At 41.3% G+C, this 21,602-nt stretch overlaps 2 protein-coding genes across 2 annotated transcripts; one reads left to right on the forward strand and one right to left on the reverse strand.

Moving 5' to 3' along the window:
• The first annotated feature begins 76 nt into the window (after positions 1–76).
• On the forward strand, positions 77–4,142 carry LOC142367166 (uncharacterized). The gene is made up of 2 exons (XM_075449114.1): positions 77–611; positions 1,732–4,142. Exons 1-2 carry the CDS (start codon positions 326–328, stop codon positions 2,922–2,924), a joined length of 1,479 nt encoding a protein of 492 aa, XP_075305229.1. The 5' UTR covers positions 77–325; the 3' UTR covers positions 2,925–4,142.
• Positions 4,143–12,507: 8,365 nt separating this feature from the next.
• Positions 12,508–21,199, reverse strand: LOC142367150 (uncharacterized). Its single transcript, XM_075449096.1, has 2 exons — positions 20,990–21,199; positions 12,508–17,154 (listed from the first exon to the last, which is right to left on the reverse strand). The coding sequence occupies exons 1-2, from the start codon at positions 21,147–21,149 to the stop codon at positions 13,514–13,516; spliced, it is 3,801 nt and encodes a 1,266-aa protein (XP_075305211.1). The 5' UTR covers positions 21,150–21,199; the 3' UTR covers positions 12,508–13,513.
• Positions 21,200–21,602: the final 403 nt, after the last annotated feature.

Here is a 21,602-nt window from a genome sequence, read left to right on the forward strand (position 1 = left end):
TGTGCTGTATGGAGTTACTGACGTCAATGTTAATTTAGCTTATTATCATCCATTATTCAATACTTTACGATTTAAAAAAATAAAATAAAGTGACGTCTTTTGATGTCTTCAAATAGCCAAAAGAGAGTTAAGGTAATCGCATCTACACACCCGGACCCGGACTCGGACTCTTGTTGTTCTCCTGCCGGTCCAGCAGAGGGCACTGTTTGCTCTCTCCGCGGCGCTCTCCGTAAAGCAAAGCGTCGCTGACGCGGAACTGGGAGTGTGTTTACTTCCCGTAGCCTCTCTTTGTTCTGGGGGCTCAAAGTGCTGATACCGCAGCAGAATGTGCGCCTTGCAGCTGCTGCAGGTGTCGGTACATGAGCGGCTCAGCACCGCCGCAGAAGACGTCCTGCAGCTGCTGGAAACAAGAGAAGAAGCGGCCGAACTCCGGACGCTGAGAGGGCTGCTCACCGAGCGGCTAACCGCGGCTGCGGAGGAAATCGTCGGACTGTTTGAAAAAGCCGTGGCGGAGTACGAGAACAGATTACAGCAGTCTGAACGCGAGATCCGCCGCCAGGAGAGGCTGCTGGATACCGTGCTGAAGCCCGAAGTCAGGCTGCCAAAAGCAGGTCGGTCTCCGCTCACTGCACCCACACACGCTAACGTCAGCTAGCGTTAGCCCCAAAGACATGGAGAGTTTAACTGAACTGAAGCCATTTTTATGAAGTTTTAATCCTGCAGTCTAAAATAAAATGACATAAAGCAGATAACGTATGGAGCTTCAGTATTTTAATAAACTATAACCCCAAAGAATCATTGTGTAGGGTGCAGACTATAAACAAAACAGACATGGGTCTTGGACAGTTCGATGCTGCAAAGCCTCATGGGAGCTGTAGTTTCGACATACTTTTAACGGAACTGCCACAAGCTAAAACCACTTGGTCAATTTCTTGAGAGAATTATTTAGAGTCATTTTCAACTTGTAAAATGTGTCTGGTTACAGTCACAGGAAACTAAGTCTCAGCTGTAAACTGTTTATTAAAAAACACCTCACTGACTATTCAAGCGATGAATGTGATCGAGTTCTGGAAATTACTGAGTTATGATGACGTTGATCGAACACTGGCATCGCATATTGCGAGAAACCATGGGAATATTCATAAGATGATATTATTCGATTGAAAAGTCATTAATAATAACTAGAAATGATTACCTGAACACATTTACTTCCCCAGTAGTGATGGTGTGTTCAATGTGAACAATGAACTAAGATCTGATTTGTGGAAGTGAAATTAAGAATTTAAATTAAGATTGTGTTGTTCAGTTTGTCTTTTACTTCTCTTTAGCTTTTTTTTTGTTATGAAATCTTTTACGATTAGCCCGGTTCAAGCTAACTTTCAACTAATTAGTAGATGACATGCGCTTCGCTTAATCTTCCAAGGCTTCACCCTTTTAACTCTCAAATTTAGAATTTATATTTCTTATTTTTTATATTTAAAAAAACACAATATTGTTATATATAATAGCCCAGCAGTACCGATTCTTCAACACAAAAAAGCTGCTGTTATCTTTCTGTCCGTATTAAAGACAAAATTACTTGTTTGGACAAACTGATCAGAATGGTCTTTGGCTCCTTTATAGAAATGTATTCACTGTTAGAGTCTCTGGCATACTAAAAACATTCTGTTGAATTAAAGTGGAAAATAGTTTAAGAATAAAAGTTTTGTGACACATATGTCTATATTTCAGTCTTTTCTGTAGAAATCCAGCAGGAGAAAAGCTCCAGTCTGGACCAGGTGGACCCAGAAGCCCCACAGATTAAAGAGGAGCAGGAGGAAATCTGGACCAGTCAGGAGGGAGAACAACTTCAAGGTCTGCAAGATAATGATATTACAAAGTTCCCATTCAGTCCTGTCCCCGTGAAGAGTGAAGATGACGAGGAGAAACCCCAATCCTCGCAGCTTCATCGCAGCGCGAGGATTGACTCTGTGGGAGAAGCAGAACAAGCCAGGACCTCGGACCCATATTCACTTTTACAGCCAAAGAGTGAAGACAACTCTCCTGACTCTGCTGAAACTGATGAGAGCGACTTTGATTTTCCACAAACAAATGAAGCTCAGTCAGGTGTGGAGGATATTAAAAACAGTGACGTTCCTGAGAGTGACACTGGATCTTCGGTGAAGGACCGACCCTTTCCGTGTTCATATTGTGGTAAAAGATTTAGCCTTAAGGGAAATTTGAATCGACACATACGGGACCACACAGGCGAGAGACCTTTCCCCTGCACAGACTGTGATAAATCGTTTAAAGACAGCGGATCGTTAACAGCTCACATGAGGTGTCACACTGGAGAGCAGCCGTATAGCTGCTTGTTCTGTGGGAAGAATTTCAGTGGGAGGGGAAACATGACCAGGCACATGAGGATCCACACAGGCGAAAAACCTTTCACCTGCTCTGTGTGCAGTAGAAGTTTTCACGTAAAGGAGCACCTCAATAGACATATGAAGTACCACACGGGGGAAAAACCATTCTGCTGCTCTGTCTGTGGCAAAGGTTGCGCTCAGCGAACAGACTTGAAGAAACACATGAGAGTCCACACAGGAGAGAAACCGTATAGCTGTTCTTTCTGTGGGAAGTGCTGCACTGCAAAGGGGGACCTGACCAAACACTTGAGAGTCCACACAGGAGAGAAGCCATTCAGCTGTGACATCTGTGGCAAAAGTTGTGCCCAGAAGGGAAGCCTGAAGATCCACATGAGAGTCCACACAGGGGAGAAACCGTTCAGCTGCTCGGTCTGCGGGAAGTGCTTCACTGTCGCAGGACATCTGAAGAGACACATGAGGCTGCACTCTGCCGAGTGTCAGCTGAACGAGTCTGCAGATTTACATCCAACCAAAGCTCAAAGTGAAGGCAACACTAACGAGTCAGGAAATGCATCATGAAGGGTTCATCATCGACCTATCAGTCAGAGGTGAATCTCGATGCAGCTAATAAATGCGAAGCTTCTCATACCCGCACTGCTACTGATCAGCTGTTGTCTAAAGAGTGTTATACACCAGCTGCGACAAAATGCCCCCTGCTAGGGTAACTCGTGTCACGAGCATCTGGGCAAACGTGTAACACTCAAACGCATCGTAGAAACTACATCCACAGCCAAATGGGATGTAATGTCTGCATTCTGGGCATAAGTCTCTGGTTCAGAAGAGAGTGGTAGTCTGTTTAGGGTATTAAACAAAGAAAACCAGAAGATTATATAGATAAAAAAAAAAGATAAAAGGTGAACAAGGCAAGGTAAGTTTATTTGTAGAGCACAATTTATTTTGAAAACTTATTGGATTATCTTTGCGGTTCCTTTGACTGCGTCCAGCTGATCTTGTCTGGGCAGACTGGAACACGCAACCATGTCCGGTGGAATCCACGGGTCGGATTCATGTTATTTCAAAGCTGAGGTTAAGTAATTTTGACTAAACTCTGAGGTGGACCAATCGCATTGAGGCCTTCGATGTATATGTGCTGTTACAGAATTCAGGCTGTTTGTTCTCAATGAGTTATTGATGACTGATCATTTATGATTTGTAATGCTGTTATGTTTTATTTTGTGCAAAATAAATGATACGACACTAATAATAATTTTCTATGAATGACAAATGAGAAAGAAAGAAAACATTTAACACTAAAATGTCTGTTTTGAATCCACTTGCTTGAATAAATCTATTTAAAATATCAACTAAATAAACGTTTGAGTGTGGAAAAAGAACGAATTAAATAGAAAGTCTTTGTGCACTTAATAGTATCAGCTACAGCAGCATCTCCTCAGAGGGATCATTTTTGTACTTTAATAAATAAGGAATGTTTTTGTACACAGGGGCAGCGTCTTTTTTTAACAGTAAGCTCAGTATTGTCCACTACAACGTCCGACTGCTGATGATTCAATTTGCTGTTTTGGAAGCTGCTAACGTGTTGTCCAAGTGTATCGAGTTGTGCCATTTCATTCACTGAGGTTGGACCAAACCTTGTAGTTGATTAAAAACAGGATGTAATGAAACGCGGTGGTAAACGTGCGCCTGTCTCAACTTTCTGGAAAAGAACTGCCAGCATCGAATTAAAATGAGTTTATTTTTAAAAAGGAAAATAAAGAAATGTCTTTTTTATTGTTTTAACCTGATGTTTTGTAATGATTTGCACCATCATCCTGAAAATGACCTCAGCATAACCAAACCTCCTTTTGATTGATGAAATAAGGGTCCCATACTTAAAGCCCAGCTGTTTATTTACTGTGGAGGTAATGACTGCCATGTCCCCTCATCTATTACCTGACATCAACCCCACATCATCAATGATTGTGTTTTTCTTCAGTCAGTCATCTTTATCCATTTCATTGTACCAACCTACAGTTCCAGCATCATCTATTTGTCTAATACAGATTGGTGATTCATCTCTGAGGATCACTTTAATCCAATCATCCTGTCCTTGACTGCTTCTCTTTAGCCCCACTTTAACCTTCTTTTTAGGTGTCAGTGATGGTTTTCATCTGACTTCTCTGGATGTAAAAAAAGTCCCAGTTTCTTACAGTTCAGTCACAAACATCGACTCCTGTTTCCATCCATGGTTTTCATTTCTTTTGCTGTGTATTTTCTATTTTCAGACATTTTGCTTTGAGTTTTCCTCCTTCAGTCGACCTGTATGTTTCCCTTTCACAACCTTCCCCTTTTGTTTACACTTACTGCAAATTCTAGACGCAGCTGACTGGGAATAACCGACATCTTTTGAGTTGAATTGCCTTCTTGAAGGAGTTTTATAATCCTTCCCATTGTTTCCGCTGACAGCTCGTTTTCTGCCCATCAGTCTGGTGTATCAGCTTCTTAAGCTTTGTAAACTTTTCAGACTCATCTGCATATTTAGGCTTGTGCAGGTATTTGCTTTAGAAATGAAAATTACAGTGATTCCATAATTTTTCCTCTACCTCATCTGTTGATCATTATGTGTCATATCTCTGTTTTATTTTTATTTATAAGTGTGGTGTCCATCATTTTTGCTGTAGTAAGGCCAACTAAAGCGACCACGGATCATTATCAGTATATATGCCATCTGTTAGCTGATCAAGATGTGTGAATCCAGGCATGTAGGTTTTGGGTTAGTCACCAAGTAAATCTTTAAAGTCATATTTTTAATTTTTGTGACCAGAGAGACAAAACGATTCTGGATAAAAGCAGTAACGATGAGCAAAAAGCTAAATGAAAGAACTACTTATATCAACAGGTAAAACTTTACATTTTTCTAATAAAACAGAGATATATCTTTAAAAGATTTCATCCCAACTCCTCAATTAATGCAACCGATAATTGTGAGTTAAATTTAGATTCACATTCACACACAAATAAATCTGTTTCAGTCACAATCTCCACTACTTTTGGATTCATGTCTAGTTTGAAGCCTTTTTCCAGTTTTTTTAATAAATCTGATTTCGTCATTATAGGTTCACTTCTGTAGATTGATAACTATACAAATACTATGTATTTACAGATCACCATCTTGTGATTATGAAACAAATCAACCACACCAATCTTCATAAAGAAGTTTTTATTTTTACATTAAGGACCAACAGATCAGCCTGTGCACATTGTCAGAAATACAAAGACAGTTTTGTGGTTAGTTGCAGGGACTCAGAAATGCATTGAACACATTCTCCACGTCAGTCTGTATATTTGTACCCGAGTTTCCAGCTGATTCTGGTTCTTCAAAGTCCTCCATCTGTTATTTTTCTTGTACTGGTTAAGGCCTTGGTTAAATTAGGTTTGTTTCCATGTAAAGTCTTTAACTGAGTAGCAAAACTGCAAAACTTTCTATCATTTGTTTTTGTGTGTTGAACGAACAAATCTCCATCTTCCCTCGTCTGAAGTCTGTATTGAAAAGTTAAATCTAGGAGTCTGGAAAACCCTTCACCACACCGAGAAGCTAAACTGATTTTTGGCAGCGATCTGCCTCTCACATCACGCCTAGCCAAACATTTTACCACACATCGTACAGCCGCTCGTTGCAGGCGTCCTTCAAAGAGGCGACAGTGCTGTTTGGATCTGATGGAGCCTTACTGTCCCAGTCACCGTCACTGACGTCAGTCTCTGAGGAGTCTGAGGTCTGACCTAAATGTGGATCTGGATCAGGTTTTGAGCCTTCCACACAGCCTCTGCTCTCTTCAGTCTGACATCTCTCTTTGTGATTTTCAGTCTTCACAGGGTCAGGACTGAAGGTAATTGCAACTTCCTCTGGTTCCTCCTTAATCTGCCGAGGATCTACATTCTCCTCCTTCATCGCCATCTGCTCCTCTGTGTGGAACATTGTGGGTTGACTCTCCTTCATATGGAAACTTCATATGAATTTCTGTCTGTATTACGATCACAGACTTTCATCTGTATCACAGAGGTTAAATCTGACTCCAGGGTTTTGGTCTCTTGGCAACATTCATAAACAAACCATTCATCATCTTGGGGATCAGATGCAATCATATCGGGACTGCTCAGAGGTTCGCTGTCAGTATCACACCCACGTTCTTCAATGGAAATTTTTTTTTTCCTCTCATATATGTAACCAGACCGATGTTGCCTGGTATCTTTCCAGAAATTACTATCAACGCCGTCATCAGGTTCAACAGAAGTCTCAGACTTTGTGTATGCACGTTTTCTTTCAGGTCCATCCGAAGGCAAAGGCTTGGCGGGACATTTGTGATTTTCGAGATGGTAGGTCCAAAAAAATCTTTTGTCACAGTCACTGCAGCCCAACGGTCTTACCGTCATGTGTACTGTCATGTGCTTCTTCAAATTTCCTTTTTTTCTAAATTTTTTTCCACAACTCGAGCATCTGACCACAGGTCTTTTGTGCTGCTTCATGTGCCGCTTTATTTGCGAAGGGCACTGCCTCTGCAAGCCGCAAACTGTGCAGGTTAACCACTGCTTCTGCTTTTTAACTTTCACATGAATTTTCTTGTGGGCTGCCAAGAGGGATTTTTCTAAAAACTCTTCACCACATTTGTAACATCTCAGACATTTCGGGGGCTTTACAGTCAGCTGCTGTGACCCATAAACACACTTATGTTTTTTGACCTGTGCGGGCTCCCTGAACGTCTTTTTACAGGTGACGCAACTAAATGGTTTTGCTCCTGTATGGATGAACGGTTTTTGCCCATCTTGACAGAGAGAGCGTGAAGCCTCGTCAGCAGCAGGTGGTGGTAAACTTATGTCTGACTCCAGTACTCCACAGTCACCTCCATCATCCTCCGTTTCCTGTTTGATGCGTGGGTCCAGACCGGAGCTCATCTCCCGCTGTTCAGTAGAAACTTTTCCTTTATTCACCAACAGCTGCTGGACATCTGCAGGAAACATTGAAAAACACAACACACACATTGTGGAAAACCATGAGTTTATGTTAAATGCAAACTTCATTCCACAGTGTTGAATTTGCGTACAATTATTTTTAATTACTGTCATCGCAAGCATTCGTTTCTCAAGTTTTTACATTCTCATGGAGAGTTTTCTTTACCCAAAATACGTGACTGAATTATTAAGAGAGTCAGTGACAAACTGATCTAAACTAAACCATCAACTAATCATTTGATCATATAAGTCACAAGGAATCAGGGGAGAAAATTGTGATTCAGTCATTTGATCTTTTCAGATCTCCCATTGGACAGAATGATGGTCTATAACATGATATCCGGGATAACTATAACTGGCTGTTATAGTCATATTGTATTGGGAGCAGACATAACACAGTGGCTGCCATCAAACCTGTTATAAGAGTTCAGCCATCTTGGCTGTCCCCTTATATCATAAAAAATGCAGTGAAGAAGGAGGATCACCTGTGTCATGAGTTGCTATGGAGACTGCTTGTTTAAGAGGAGAAGCGAAACCTGTGAACCTTATTTTAAACTTGTTAACAGCAAAAAGGTCTACTGAAGAATCTGATGTAATTTCTATGAAGGCCTTGTTTAGATTAGAGAGACCTGAGGCTATGGGTGGGCTAGGAACCTCTCAGGTAGAAAAAGGGAGATAGAGTATGTAGGTTGTGATGTTGTGTGTGAGGTTGCTTCATAGGGAAAAGAGGCAGACAGACTGAGAACAAAAATTCCCCCTTGAGGTAAACCTGTGAAATCATTTATTTTGACACTACATCGCTGTGAAAACTCGTGCTTTGTTCAACTGGGCTCTTTATTTAAAGATGAGAGTGAATAAGCCTTCCAGTAGGTATGTTACTGTAGGAAAATGAGTGTTTTACTGTAAAAAAAAAAATCGGCCTTGGTCTCTGTTTATTACTGAAAGTAATGATGTTTCTATTATGAAGTGTAGCTGAGCTTTGGGGGGTAAATTTTTTCTTTCCAATTTTCTGGAAAACCGTTCGAGTAATGAGAGAGAAAAATACAAGCACACTCTTCCAGGGGTCCGTTTCACAAAGCAGCTTCAACAAACTCTGAGTTGATCTACTCTGAGTTAGAAAACTCTGAGTTCTCGGTTCCACAAATGATGATTTGAGTGAGTTTAATCAACTCTGAGTAGTTTAACCTTGAGTTTAGCGCGTGCACCACAACTTTAAAAAGACAGCATTAATGGAGCCCCAATTCGAGGAGTCACCATGGCAACGGGGAAGAGGAGGGGCTACGTTTTTCACCAACCTCGAATTGGAAATCTTAATGCGCTCATACGGCGAGTTTCAATACGTTTTTAGAAATAAGTGCAACACCGCTGCAGCTACAAAAGCATAAGTTTAAATGTAGTCCTTTGCAATCACAATAATATTACAGGGAAAAGCTGCTTGAATGGTAGCCCATTCATTTATTTCATTTAGGTGCAATCCCGCAGGGCAGAAGCGCACTTGGCAGCAGTTTGAGATGAAATATAAAAACATGGTTCAAACAGGTGAGACCTCAGCATGGAGGTACCTCATGTTGATCATGTTTTACACTGTAAAGTAAATATTAAGTGGCTATTTCACTGTGCAGTTATTTTATCCCCAACATGCTGTTTTCACACACATAAATGTCTTCTCATCTATATCATGTTCTGTTAAATAATTAAGCCTATTTAAACTAACACAGACTTCTACTGAGCCAACAGAAAGAAGGCAGATGCCCGTAAAACAGGTGGTGCCCAGCACCGCCACCTCTAACGGAAGGCCAGTGGCTGAGGGAGTCCACCCCCAAGACACGAGTGTCTTTATAAAATATAATAGGCCTATATATGTCTATTTTTAAGACTATTCATACAAATATGTTTTTGTCTTTTGTCTTTTTTTCTTTTGTCCCAACAAAATTCTGATGGTGTTGCTTAAAAAGATAATTGTCTGTAAATGCTAAAATCCCGATATATTATATATAATATTTAATTCTCTGTGCAATAATGCTGCACCTTCATCCACGGATCGTTGTCAAAAGGACATGCCATGTTGGTGGAAAGAGTCGCCTCCTACTGTGCCTAATGGACTTATAGAAGTAGAAGAATTCGCTCTGCTGACTGAATGAATGAGGAAATCAAATGGCGTGTGTGGCTGAAAGAGGGCGGAGACAGAAAGAAACTCAAGGTTTCTTGAATAAAACCTGGTCCCGACCAGGTTAGGTTCTGTTACTATGGTAACTAACCGAGAGCTTGCGTTACCTCTCTTTGTGAAACGGAAAACTCAGAGTTTCTCTCATTTCAGGGTTAATAAACTCAGAGTTTTCACTAAACCTGCTTTGTGAAACGGACCTCAGATCGAGGGACACATAGGGATATGTTTTTTGTCTTGGTCGGCATTGGCGCCCTTAATTCAACCACTTAAACTCATTGTAGTTTCACTGTTTTCTTAGGAGAAACTATATCTACCATCAGGCGTTGCTACAATCACACCTTTACGTGTTAATAAAAAAAAATAATGATGTCTTCGTACATTTGCCAGTGTAAAATCTAAAAGGATATTTTCAGCTTAGTAGAGTTTCCGGGGCCGATAGTTGTGAACGTTAGTATGTGTGGGACATCAGGGCTCCGTGGGTGAGGAAAGCAGGGACTGACCTGCTCTTTGAAGCCTGACTTGAGGCTTTAACACGGCATCCAACAGCCTCGCCTGCCGGCAGATTTTCTGCTCCGACCGCTGCAAACTGTCTTCGTACTTCTCAACGGTTTTCTCAAACAGACGGAGAATCTCCTCGGCAACCGCCTTTAGCCGCTCGACTAGCAAGGGTCTCAACTTCTCACCAGCCGCTTTTTCTGTGGTTTCCAGCTGCTGCACAACGTCCTCTACGGCGACGTTGAGCCGCTCATGTACCGACACCCTCAGTAGCTGGACGGCGCACATTCTGCTGGTACCGAGTGCTTTGAGTTCTCAGAAACTGCGGTGTCCGTGGTCCGGTGTTCGTGGACGGTACCGAATCACAGCAGTACTACGCATGCGCAAAAATACCGTTTCAATAAAAACCGCGAAAATCCATCCATTATCTATACCGCTGAATCCGTCAGTCAGGTCGCGGGGGGGGGGGGGCGGGGGTGCTGGAGCCTATCCCAGCAGTCAATGGGCGAGGGTACACCCTAGACAGGCCGCCAGTCCATCGCAGGGACAAACGAGACAAACAACCATGCACGCTCACACTCACTCTTAAGGACAATTTAGAGATGCCAATTAACCTAACATGCATGATTTTTTGGACAGTGGGAGGAAGCCGGAGTACCCGGAGAGAACCCACGCATACACGGGGAGAACATGCAAACTCCACACAGAAAGGCCCCAGCTGGGTGTTGAACCTGGAACCTTCTTGCTGTGAGGCGACGGCGCTAACCACCACACCACCGTGCAGCCCTACTGCGGAAATCGCTTTGCCTTTTTGCCAAATTAATCTCTACATTCAGGGTTTGTAGGGTAAAACCACAGGCGTTCCTGGAACTGAAAAAAAACATGATAAATAAATTAAATACAGTATATAAATATCAATCACAAATCCTTAGATAAGCTCAAAATCCTAAAAAATATCCGAAGAAAGCTAAAAAAAAATTAAATAAAGCCTACTCTATGGAGCATAAAAAAAAGATTCCTGCAGTTATGATAACAACAGTGCTCAGACTGTAGCACGTTGTCTTCACCCTGTTTACAACTAGCATTAAGATTGTAGGAGCTATTTGTAGAGTTAGTTTTTGTTTTTTGGTTCTAGTTGTAAATTTAATGAGCTAATTATGAGTAACTTTATTTGATTCATTTCAGTGCTTTAATTTGATTAGATTTTTCTTGCTAATATTCTTTGTTAGTTATTTGTTTTGAATATTTTGGGTCACACTGGGCACCTGAGTCTATTAGGCACCTGGAGTAGGTACCAGCATGCACCGGGGTGGGCCAATGGTTTTTACCAAGGAAAGGGAGAGAGCAGAAGGTTTTCTTTGTTCTTTTGTTTGTTTTATTGTTTTGGAAATAAATAATCAGAAAAACGCAAGAATTCATTTTTGGACATTCATCTTCTTTTGCCTGAGTTAAACCACACACCCATGGTGCATCAGTGGTCTTTTGATTTTGTTTGGTTTAAGTTTAATTAGTTTTTTTATGGACAAATGGCCACTACAAACATTGTTGTGTTGCAAACTAGACTAGGTTGCATGACATGATGCCTCAATTCTAATTCTAGTTCAGCAAAACTAGAAATCAAATACAGTCGTGGCTAATAGCAACATATTAGCAAGAGCCTAATAAATAGCCTACGTCACTCACGTCACTCATAGAAATCTGCATACCTTTATCTTTTGCCCGTTTCTCCTCTTCTTCTCTTTCTAAACTGTGCACATAACCCAGTTAATTACATGAAGGTATATGGGTCTATGTTAATTTTAGGAATGAAATACAGTTTATTTGGATTGGCAGCAGTTTATGTTGTGTGGCCTGGGATCAGTCTATCCCTTGCCCCCCTCCTCCTTGCCTCTTCTGACACACACAACTTGTATGACTCTCAGCAGCAAGTTGACGCTTCAGCGCCCATTCCACTAACTTGACGTGGAAATGAGCGGTACTCTAGAAAACTGGCAAGTTTTTTGTTTTTTTGAGGGCGCATGTGCGCCCCCACATAGAGTGCGCCCTGGGCGGTCGCCCACATTGCCCATTGCAAAAACCGGCCCTGGGTAAAACTAAGACCGGACGTACTTTTCTATTTCGCACGGTTTGATCTTCAGCAAACTGTATCAATTCAGTTTGTGGGTGAATTTTGGAACACACAATCACTTTTATAATTACTAGTTTTTGTTGAGGAGTAGGTATTTACATTATTTTGTGCTTGCACATCAGTTTAGCTTCCTACTCCTTGTGGGCCATAATATTATATATTTTTACTATGAATCAATCGAAAGATGAATAAACTGCAGCTGTGATCATTTTATCCAAAACAGTAAAAATTAAAATTAAAATTAAAAAACACAGGCTGAAAGGTTCTTTTGTCTTTTTTTATTTTAAAGATAGTAAAACTGTATGTGAGCAATGACATACACAAAAAAGGAAGCTTGATATTTCAAGTTTGGTTTCAAGGAACAACGTAAACAAATAATAATTAAATATACATACCAGAAGGAAACTGGATCTAGTCATCATAGTAGTCAGAAACACAACAGAATATTTTGATTTGACTTTTTGAAACACAGAAGCTGCCAATGATTTGGATAAAATATTCCACACTTAGGACACTGGAGCAATAAGATAACAAAGTATGTTGGGGAGAGGGGGGAGTATTAACCACATTTACAGGTTGGTTAAAACATACAGGACTCCATCAAACTGCTACATGATCAAACAGCGCCACCAGAGACTGGAGGTGTGTTTTGTTGCTCACTGTCCTGCTGAAAAATACTGAAAGTACTAGATTGTGCCTGTAAGCTCAAACCAGAGAGAAAGGACTGATTGCTGCCGGATGATGTGGTATTCATGCCGGTTATTACTTTACCGTAGGAAACATGTCATTTGACTTGAGCAATGCCTAATAGCTGGAAACCATTTCAGCCAATGACCTTGTGAAGATAACTAACAGATAGAACAGCGTGAGGTCCAATAGATTAAACTTTTTCTCAATATTTAAACCCCAACGTCTCGTTGCAGTCTCAGATTTTAACTTCACTTTAACTTTACTTTTCAACAAAGTAAATTAGAAAAGGTCAATAAATTGGTGTCTGAATGTCTGACTGGCACTGAACGTGGTCTAAAAGATGTCGTCAATATTCAAACCGGATATGCTAAAAAATGAAGCAGTTTCTAAATAATCAAGTCTAGATATAATCATTTGAGATCTGATAGCCTAACTGTATCAAAATAAGAATCACCTCCTAATCTAAGAAACGCTACTGTAAGAAAATCTGAGTGAAATATCCCTGTTAAGTACTTCATGGAGGTACTATTAGCAGTACAGAAGTTGTCAAATTAATGAACATTAATTAGCACCATGTTAATAATCTGTTCATCATTTCATATTCTTCATCCACAATAAACAATGCAAGATGAGTTAATAAAGTAGTTATTTTGTTACTGAATGACAGTTCTGTAGCTGTAAGGTTTATTTCTGTTCACGTGAGAACTCACCAACACATTGGTGATATTTAAGCTCTGTGCACCAAGCAAAGCTTTTGTCACACACATCACAGCTGTACCGATTTTCCACGGTGTGGACACTCATGTGAGACTGCATGCTCGCCTTGTGTGCATACTTTTTGCCACATACTGGACAGCCAAATGGTTTTTCCCCCGTGTGAGTTCTCATGTGGATCTTCAGGTGGGACCTGTAAGGAAATCCTTGTCCACAAACGGAACACAAAAATGGTCTCTTCTTCGTATGGCATTTCACGTGAATCTTCAAATGAGAAATGTAGAGAAATTTTTGATCACACTCACTGCAGCCATGTGGCTTCTGAACATTCTCATAGCTCACCTCACTGCCAGACGCTTCAATATCTTTGTGCGAGTTAAAAACTGCCCGTTTCCCAGTTTCTGTCCAAAAGTCACTGTCATCGCTCTCAGGCTGCAGAGACTCTGATGGTTTTTCCTCAGAACTTTTTAATGGAATTTTCCAAGAATCAGTTTCAGAGTTTAAACCTGACTGAGGTTCTCTGATCTCTTTCCAAAAATCACTGTCCACGCTGTCGTCACTTTTAAAGGACACTGCTCCAAAATCTGGATCTGAGTTCTTTGCTGGTTCTGGTCCCTCCACAGAGTCTCTGTTCTCCTCAGTCTGGCTGTAATGAAGCTGTGAGGACTGAGGTTTCTCTTCATCGTCTTCAGTCTTCACAGGGACAGGACTGAATGTGAACGTGGCGATTTCAGTCTCCTCTGGTTCTTCTTTAATCTGTGGATCCTCCAGTTTCACCTCCATCTGCACCTCTGTGTGGTCCACAGAGTGATGACTCGGGTCCTCTTTGTTTGTGAGCTGTTGTACGTCCACCTTTGTGTCGCTTTCTGAGGCTGAGACCCCCCTCGGCACCTCTTTGTGTTGAGTGACATCTTCTCCATCAAGAAATTGCTGAATGCTCCTTTTTGTGTCACTCTCTGAGATTTCATCGCCATTGACAAAGGTTAAATTAGACTGAGTCCTTTTGGTTTCTTTCCAAAAATCACTGTCAACACTGTCATCACTGTGAGGTTTAAAAGACTCTGGATCCTTGTCACCATTACCTCCTTGATCACTTTCAGACTTTAAGACTTTGCTTTTTACAGATTTTTTACTTAACTGATGTGTTCTGGTCTCTTTCCAAAAATCGCTGTCGTCAGTGTCAGGATCAGAAGAATCTGAAGCCTTTTCTCCAACCTTTGGTTGCAAATGTGCAACTAGTTCTGAGGACTGATTACTGCAATGATGGTGGCTGAGCTCATCTTGGCAGCTGAATCCGTCACGACTCACACTGCAGCTGTGGGTGTCTTTGCTCTCCTGGACTTTGGCCAGATGCTGTTTCCACATAAAGTCTTTACGACACACCGAGTAGCGAAACTGTGTCTTTCTGGTGTGGATCTTCAGGTGCTGATTGAAAGATTCTTTGTCACTTAAACCTGCATTACACACTGGACATCTAAATGGGTTTCCATTTGAGTAAATGAGGTCACTGAACTGATCCTCAATGTCATCTGTGCCATAGTCAGTTTTCTCACTTGTGTGGACCTCCATATGTTTTATTAGATGTCTTCTCCAAGCAAAGTCTTTACCGCAAACTGAGCAGTGAAACTGTGTCTGTAAAGTGTGGCTCCTCATGTGCAGAACTAATGAGTCTCTGCTGCTGAAAACAGCGTCACAAACTGAGCATCTTATGTGACGTCTGAAGTGAAAAGTTAAATCTTCTTGTCGGGCAAAACTTTCCCTGCACACTGAGCATTTGAATCTCTTCTTGAATGTGTGCCTTCTTGTGTGTATCTGCAGCTGTTCCTTAAGGACAAACTTTTCATCACAGTGAGAGCAGCTCAACAGTCTTTTGATGGTCCTCTGTTCCTCCGTTTGGCTTTGATGGTCCTGTAAAGACTCCTGTGAACACAAGTGACTCATGAGCTCTGACTCCAATCTGAAAGCTCTGTGACAAATAATGCAGCTGAGCAGCTTCTGTCCCATATGGACAGACAAGTGTCTTGTCAGGTGTCCTCCTGTCACACATTTCTTCCCACAAAATGAGCAACTAAATAATTTCTCTACCGGATGTGGACGGTGGGAGTGGCTGTCTTCAGATCCTTCACAATACTTGGAGGACTCGAGTGGTCCTTCGTCAGGTTGACCACCTGCATCACTGACTGAAGTCTCTTCTTTTATGTGCTTGTTCAAACCCGTCTTCAGTGGCAAGGTTTCTTTGCAAAACTCACCACCAACATTGTTATCATTTTTGAGTTCACGTGTCTTATCAAGAGAGCTCAGACGTTTCTCGCTTGTAATACATTCCTTTGTATTTGAGGAATCTTTTCTATTTCTCTGATATGTGACTCCTGATAGATGTTTTCTGGTCTCTTTCCAGAAGTCACTGTCCTCAGTTTCAACGGATGCGTTCGGCCTGTTGTAGACAAAAAGTTTAAACCATCGATCCGAATCCAGCTCCCAGGCTGTTTCTGACCCTCCAGTTTTCCCTTCATGCACATATTTGCCCTGTGTTACACACCTGTGTCTTTTGATCTGAAAATGCCAAGTGAATCTTTTGCCACAGTCATTGCAGCTGAACGGTCTCACCTTTGCGTGTATAAACATGTGCTGCTTGGTAATTCCCATTTGCGAGAAGCTTTTCCCACATATTGGGCAGCTGTAGGGTTTCTCCCCTGTGTGTTTTCTCATGTGTATCTTCAGTTGAGAGCTATATCGAAACTGCTTCCCACACACGGTGCACCTGCGCACTTCAAGGTGAATTTTCTTGTGGGCCCTTAGGAGGGTCGCATTAGAAAACGTTTCAGCACATTTAGGACAGCTGTGCGTTTCCTCTGGTATATCACCGTCATGATCCGATGACTCATCAGCACACTTATGTAATCTGACCTGTGACGGCCACCTGAATGTTCTCTTACAGACACTGCAACTAAATTGTCTTTCTCTAGTATGTTTTATCAAATGTAACTTCAGCTGAGAGATATACTGAAAATGTTCACCACACACTTTGCAAGTGAACGCCTTTTTGTTCAAGTGAGTTTTCTTGTGGACCTTCAGAAAGTATCTGTTAGAAAACGTTTCACCACATTCAGGACAGCTCAGCGGCGTCTTCTTGGTTTTATTGCTGTCAAGCTTTGATGATTCACCGGCACACCTATGGTTTTTCACCTGTTTTGATGATCTGAATGTAATTTGACACGCATTACAACTAAATGGTTTGTCCCCTGTGTGGATTTTCATGTGGTGTTTTAAATTTGCATTCTTTCTAAATGCTTTACCACAAACGGAGCAACTAAAAGTTCTCTGTACTGTGTGAGTTTTGAGATGGCATCTCAGAGATTGTCTTTGCGCGAACAGTCTACCACACAAAGAGCAATCGAAATGTTCTCCTATGTGAAGTCTAACGTGTGCTTCTTTGTCACTGTGGTCATCCTCATCAGTCTTCTCATTAGCACCTGGTTGTGACTGAACGTCTGACTCGGACCATTCGGAGTTCTCTCCATCAGCTTCCATTTGCCTTTGTTTCAGGTCCTGCTTTCCCTCCTGGTTCCTCTCCTGCTGGTTAGTGGGAACATCTTCATTTTCAGGGAACACTGAAAAACAGAAACGTACATTGTGGGTAAAAGAAGACCTGTAACAATTTCTTGACAACTGAGTCAACAACTGACAAATGCTTGACAGCTACTTTAGAGAAGGACCCATAAGTTCAAAGAGGGTTCAGGTCAGTTGAGGAAGAGGGCCAGGTCTTTGCTCTATGGCAGAGGTCACTAACAGACGGGCCGACGTCCTATGCGGACCCAGACCTATAATCAATACATTACTGAGGGATTCTACATTTTGGCGCGGCACTTCTATTTTAGAGGGAGATGACACGGAGAGACGAGTGAGACAGGGAGAGAAGACAGAGAGACGAGTGAGCGGGAGACAGAGAGAGAAGACAGAGAGACGAGTGAGCGGGAGACAGGAAGAGAAGGCAGAGAGACGAGTGAGCGGGAGACAGGAAGAGAAGGCAGAGAGACGAGTGAGCGGGAGACAGAGAAAAGGAATGGCGCTCTCTTAGAGAAACGTTGATAGTGAAAAAATAGCGCTTTCAACCTGGAATGGACAGATGCATTCATGTTCATTCTTCCCACTGCGAGTGTCATTTTCTATGTGAGCTTTGCCTGCATTTGTGTTGCCTTTTCTCCCCCTACTGGCGTTTAAGAGTAACTCATTACTTTGTTTTATTCAAGCTTTTATTTGGAAAAGGTAGATTTAGTCACATGACACTGTGCAGAGTCTGATCAGGAAGAGCTTATTAAAGCCGCGTTTCCACTATGCAGTCTGGTATAGGTCAGTTCGGAACGGTTCGCTTATTTCAGTGTGTCCACTACCACGAAAGCGTACCGGTCTCATGGAGCCCGTTACATTTTTTGTAACCCTTCTGCTTGGGGTACCTAGCACACAGGACCGGTTCCAGGCTCTGCTCTCCGTTGTTGGTGAGGAGGCTGTGCAGCGGGAGCTCGATGGCGCTGTGCGAAACGAAAAAAAGTTTTCCAGCTGATTGCCGCAGAAATGTCAGAGAGTGGTTTCAACCGGACTGCGAGCCAGTGTCGCATTAAACTGAAGAAGCTTGGAAGTGGTTCGAAATTATGGATGTTATTTTTTTTTTCTGTTATTTGCTATTTACGCTTCGGCACGCACTCCGCCCACCCCTGAGGGTCCCCTTTGTACAGTGGGAACGCAAGCTGACCCCAAAGCGACCCGACCCGTACCGGACTGCATAGTGGAAACGAGGCTTTAGTTTCTACATGCCATGCGGCCTGCTTGCAGCTCCTGCTATCGTCTCCTTTCCTACCGCTTTTGTGCCTAGGAAAATTATCGCTTGTGAGTTGAGTTTACATTTTCAGTTAATCTTGTTATTACACAGATTCCTGTAGTGTATTGTTACATAAATGTTTGGTTTATTTATATGTAAATTTTTCTACTGCTAAATTAACTGCTATTTGCATTATCATCTTCTGTGAATATATTGTTATTTTAGTAACAATCCAGTAATTAGTAATTATCTCTTTGTATCATTTCAGTTTTACAAAAATATTGTTTCATGAGAATGAAGACAACAGTAAAGGCCATTCAACTTTACTCCAGCCTCTGAGTTTTTCTTGGATCTTGTTCGCCATCTGTCAATTTGCGTACAGACACACACACACTGAGGACAAAATATGGAGCACAAAACCAGTGTGTCTCATATGTTCAGAGAACGCCACTATGAGACAAAATAAGCATTCTCAATAAGCATTCTCAGATCCCAATATGAGCAATCAACCAGGATCCTGACCCATTCATTCACTGCTCAACAACGTGCTAATGAATGTTCCCTCAGAGTTGCTTGGATTTTGGGTCAACACAAAAAGCCATTTACTGATGGAAGGGTTGTCAAGGAGTGCATGAGTGCAGTAGCAGAGACCTTACTTGAGGGAAAACAAAAAGAAGAGCTCTGTGACAAAATTAGGCAAATACCTATGTCATCACCATCAACGACAAAGAAAGCAGAAATCTTAACCCAGGATGTGCTAACCCAGCTGGATGAAGTTATCCATAAGGCACCATGTGTAGGTTTAGCTGTAGATGAGTCCACTGATGTGTCTGACAATGCTCAGCTATTAGTTTATGTAAGGTTCCTCAGCAAAGACAAGAATGTGTTCTGTGAAGACCTGTTAGGTGTTACTCCCCTTCAGACGAGCACAAGAGGAGAGGACATTACATGGCAATTAAGGAGATGTTAACAAAGCGAGGAATAGAGCCAAAACAAGTAGTTTCAATAACCACAGATGGAGCCCCTGCCATGATAGAAAGAGAGAGAGAGGAGCTGTAGCAAGGATGAAAGAGGACAATCCCAACCTCATATCTATCTATCTATCTATCTATCTATCTATCTATATATACATACACCTCATACCCGGCTATATATGTAAATATATATATATATTATATATTATGATGTTCTGGACCTTAGCTTGAGGAAATTTTCTCTAACTGGACCTCTTAAATTTTTTGTTGAATACCCCAGCTCTATGGTAAACCTTCATTTGAAAAATTCCATAGTGAAAAAATACAAAAAGACTGTTTTGAAAGACCCTAGCCTATTAAACCATTGCTAACCCAATGACTTATCAGTGCTTAAAAAGCCCCAAAAGAGTATTGTACTTAAAAAAATAAACTAAATGAATCATATCAGTTTCAGGGCAAAGTCAACGCAACAAAAAACCTGGACCCACCAGATAATTATCACCCAGAGCCATCTATATACTGTTGAAGGTATACACCTGCATCACTGTCCCCTCTTGGAGACGCCTGGTAGTCCTTGAATTGGCGGCCCCTGAGAGGCCACCTTCAACATGGCTGCTGTTATCAAAGTCAGCACCAGGGCACGTGTTTCAAAGCAGCTGACAACATCTGTATTTGTAGCAAAGTGCTGTGAGTTCTCTAACTGGACATAATAGTAAGATTAAAATGAATACATGTCTGCATAATGTGACTACGATCACTACGATGATCAGAAAATGCTGTTTATATGGCAGCTTCTTTCCTCAGAGTGAGGTCTTAATTGGGTTTCTGTCAGAATCGTGTTAATTCTGAACTGAACGAGGCTGTTTAGAAGTGATGAACATGAAGTGAGCGCAGCTCTTTCTCTTGGCATTCAACAACTTTCTTGACAAAAGTTAACGTGTCATGATAAATTATGCCTGCAGAAACCCTGCGGGTGTGAGCTCTGGCACAAACCAAAGACTAGGTTGGCATGATGTTAATTGTGAGACTGAAGCGTTTGTCACTGAGCCCCTGCTGTTAATGCACTTTCATTTAGGTGTGAAAATGATCAAATAAACTAGGCTATGCACTAATTTTTATTTTCAAGTCCCAGTTTTATGTATCTTGGTGGAAATAAATAAAATGGATAAATGCAGAGACACGCATTTATCTACTGAAACGGCTGTGATGTCCCAGTAATTCATAGAACTTTATAACACCACCAACCATAGAAAAAGGTGAATTCAGAGGATGTCATAAAAAAAAGTAAGACGTGAATGTGAACTGCTTTATTTAGAGACTGTGAACTTAGCACAGAATTGCGTGAACTGAACTTTTCATCTTGTTTTGTCTAGTGTAAACTTGTACAACATCGAACACTTTATATTTCAATATTTCAAGGGTCATTTTTCTATTTATATACAATAACGTCAGCGTAGGAATTCTTTATGTAACACTGTACTTTAACAGTGAGGTAGTTTTACTGAAGTAAAGGGTGTGATTACTTCCTCCATTAACTAATTTACTGCGTTAATTAGTCTCTTTTTCAGCCCACTAAATTAAGACTGCAGCTTTACAATCATTCTGTGCAACAAAAACCTAGAAACAAGTATTTTGAGCAGCAGGAAGAAACCCTACCTGTTCTCTGCAGCTTTTCAGAGTTTGAAACCACATGCAGGAGCTGTCGTTGGCCATCAATTCCCTTCTTATGTGCGGGTATTGATCCTAACGTATCCTTGCGAGCTAAAATGAGCAGCTGCCGTTTGAACTGATCTTTAGGTTCCCTTAATCTGGACATTTTTCCCAGATCACAGAGTGAAACGCACAAAATAAAGTTGTGAAGACGAATCTGTTTCTTATTTCCAATTGGCTTCCATGTTTTCTCAGCTCCTGTAGCACGAAAAAAAAAACATCAACCCGTTCCTATGAACGGTATATCACTTCCGGTACAATCCCAGGCCTTCATAATAAAAGCGGAGTCTTCTTTCTTTCTTTCTTTCTTTCTTTCTTTCTTTCTTTCTTTCTTTCTTTCTTTCTTTCTTTCTTTCTTTCTTTCTTTCTTTCTTTCTTTCTCAACCGCCACTTCAATTTAACAATATATGATCGTACTCTATTTTTTCTTATTTAACCTTAATTTAACCAGGAAATAAAAACAAAAAATTTCGTTTAATCTCATTTCAAGACAGACAGCAGCTCAGGTCATCAAAACAGTAATACACATACACTAAGCACAAAATAATGCACATATTTA

This window comes from Odontesthes bonariensis, chromosome 18, assembly GCF_027942865.1.
Source record: "Odontesthes bonariensis isolate fOdoBon6 chromosome 18, fOdoBon6.hap1, whole genome shotgun sequence".
In the NCBI taxonomy this organism is placed as follows: domain Eukaryota; kingdom Metazoa; phylum Chordata; class Actinopteri; order Atheriniformes; family Atherinopsidae; genus Odontesthes; species Odontesthes bonariensis.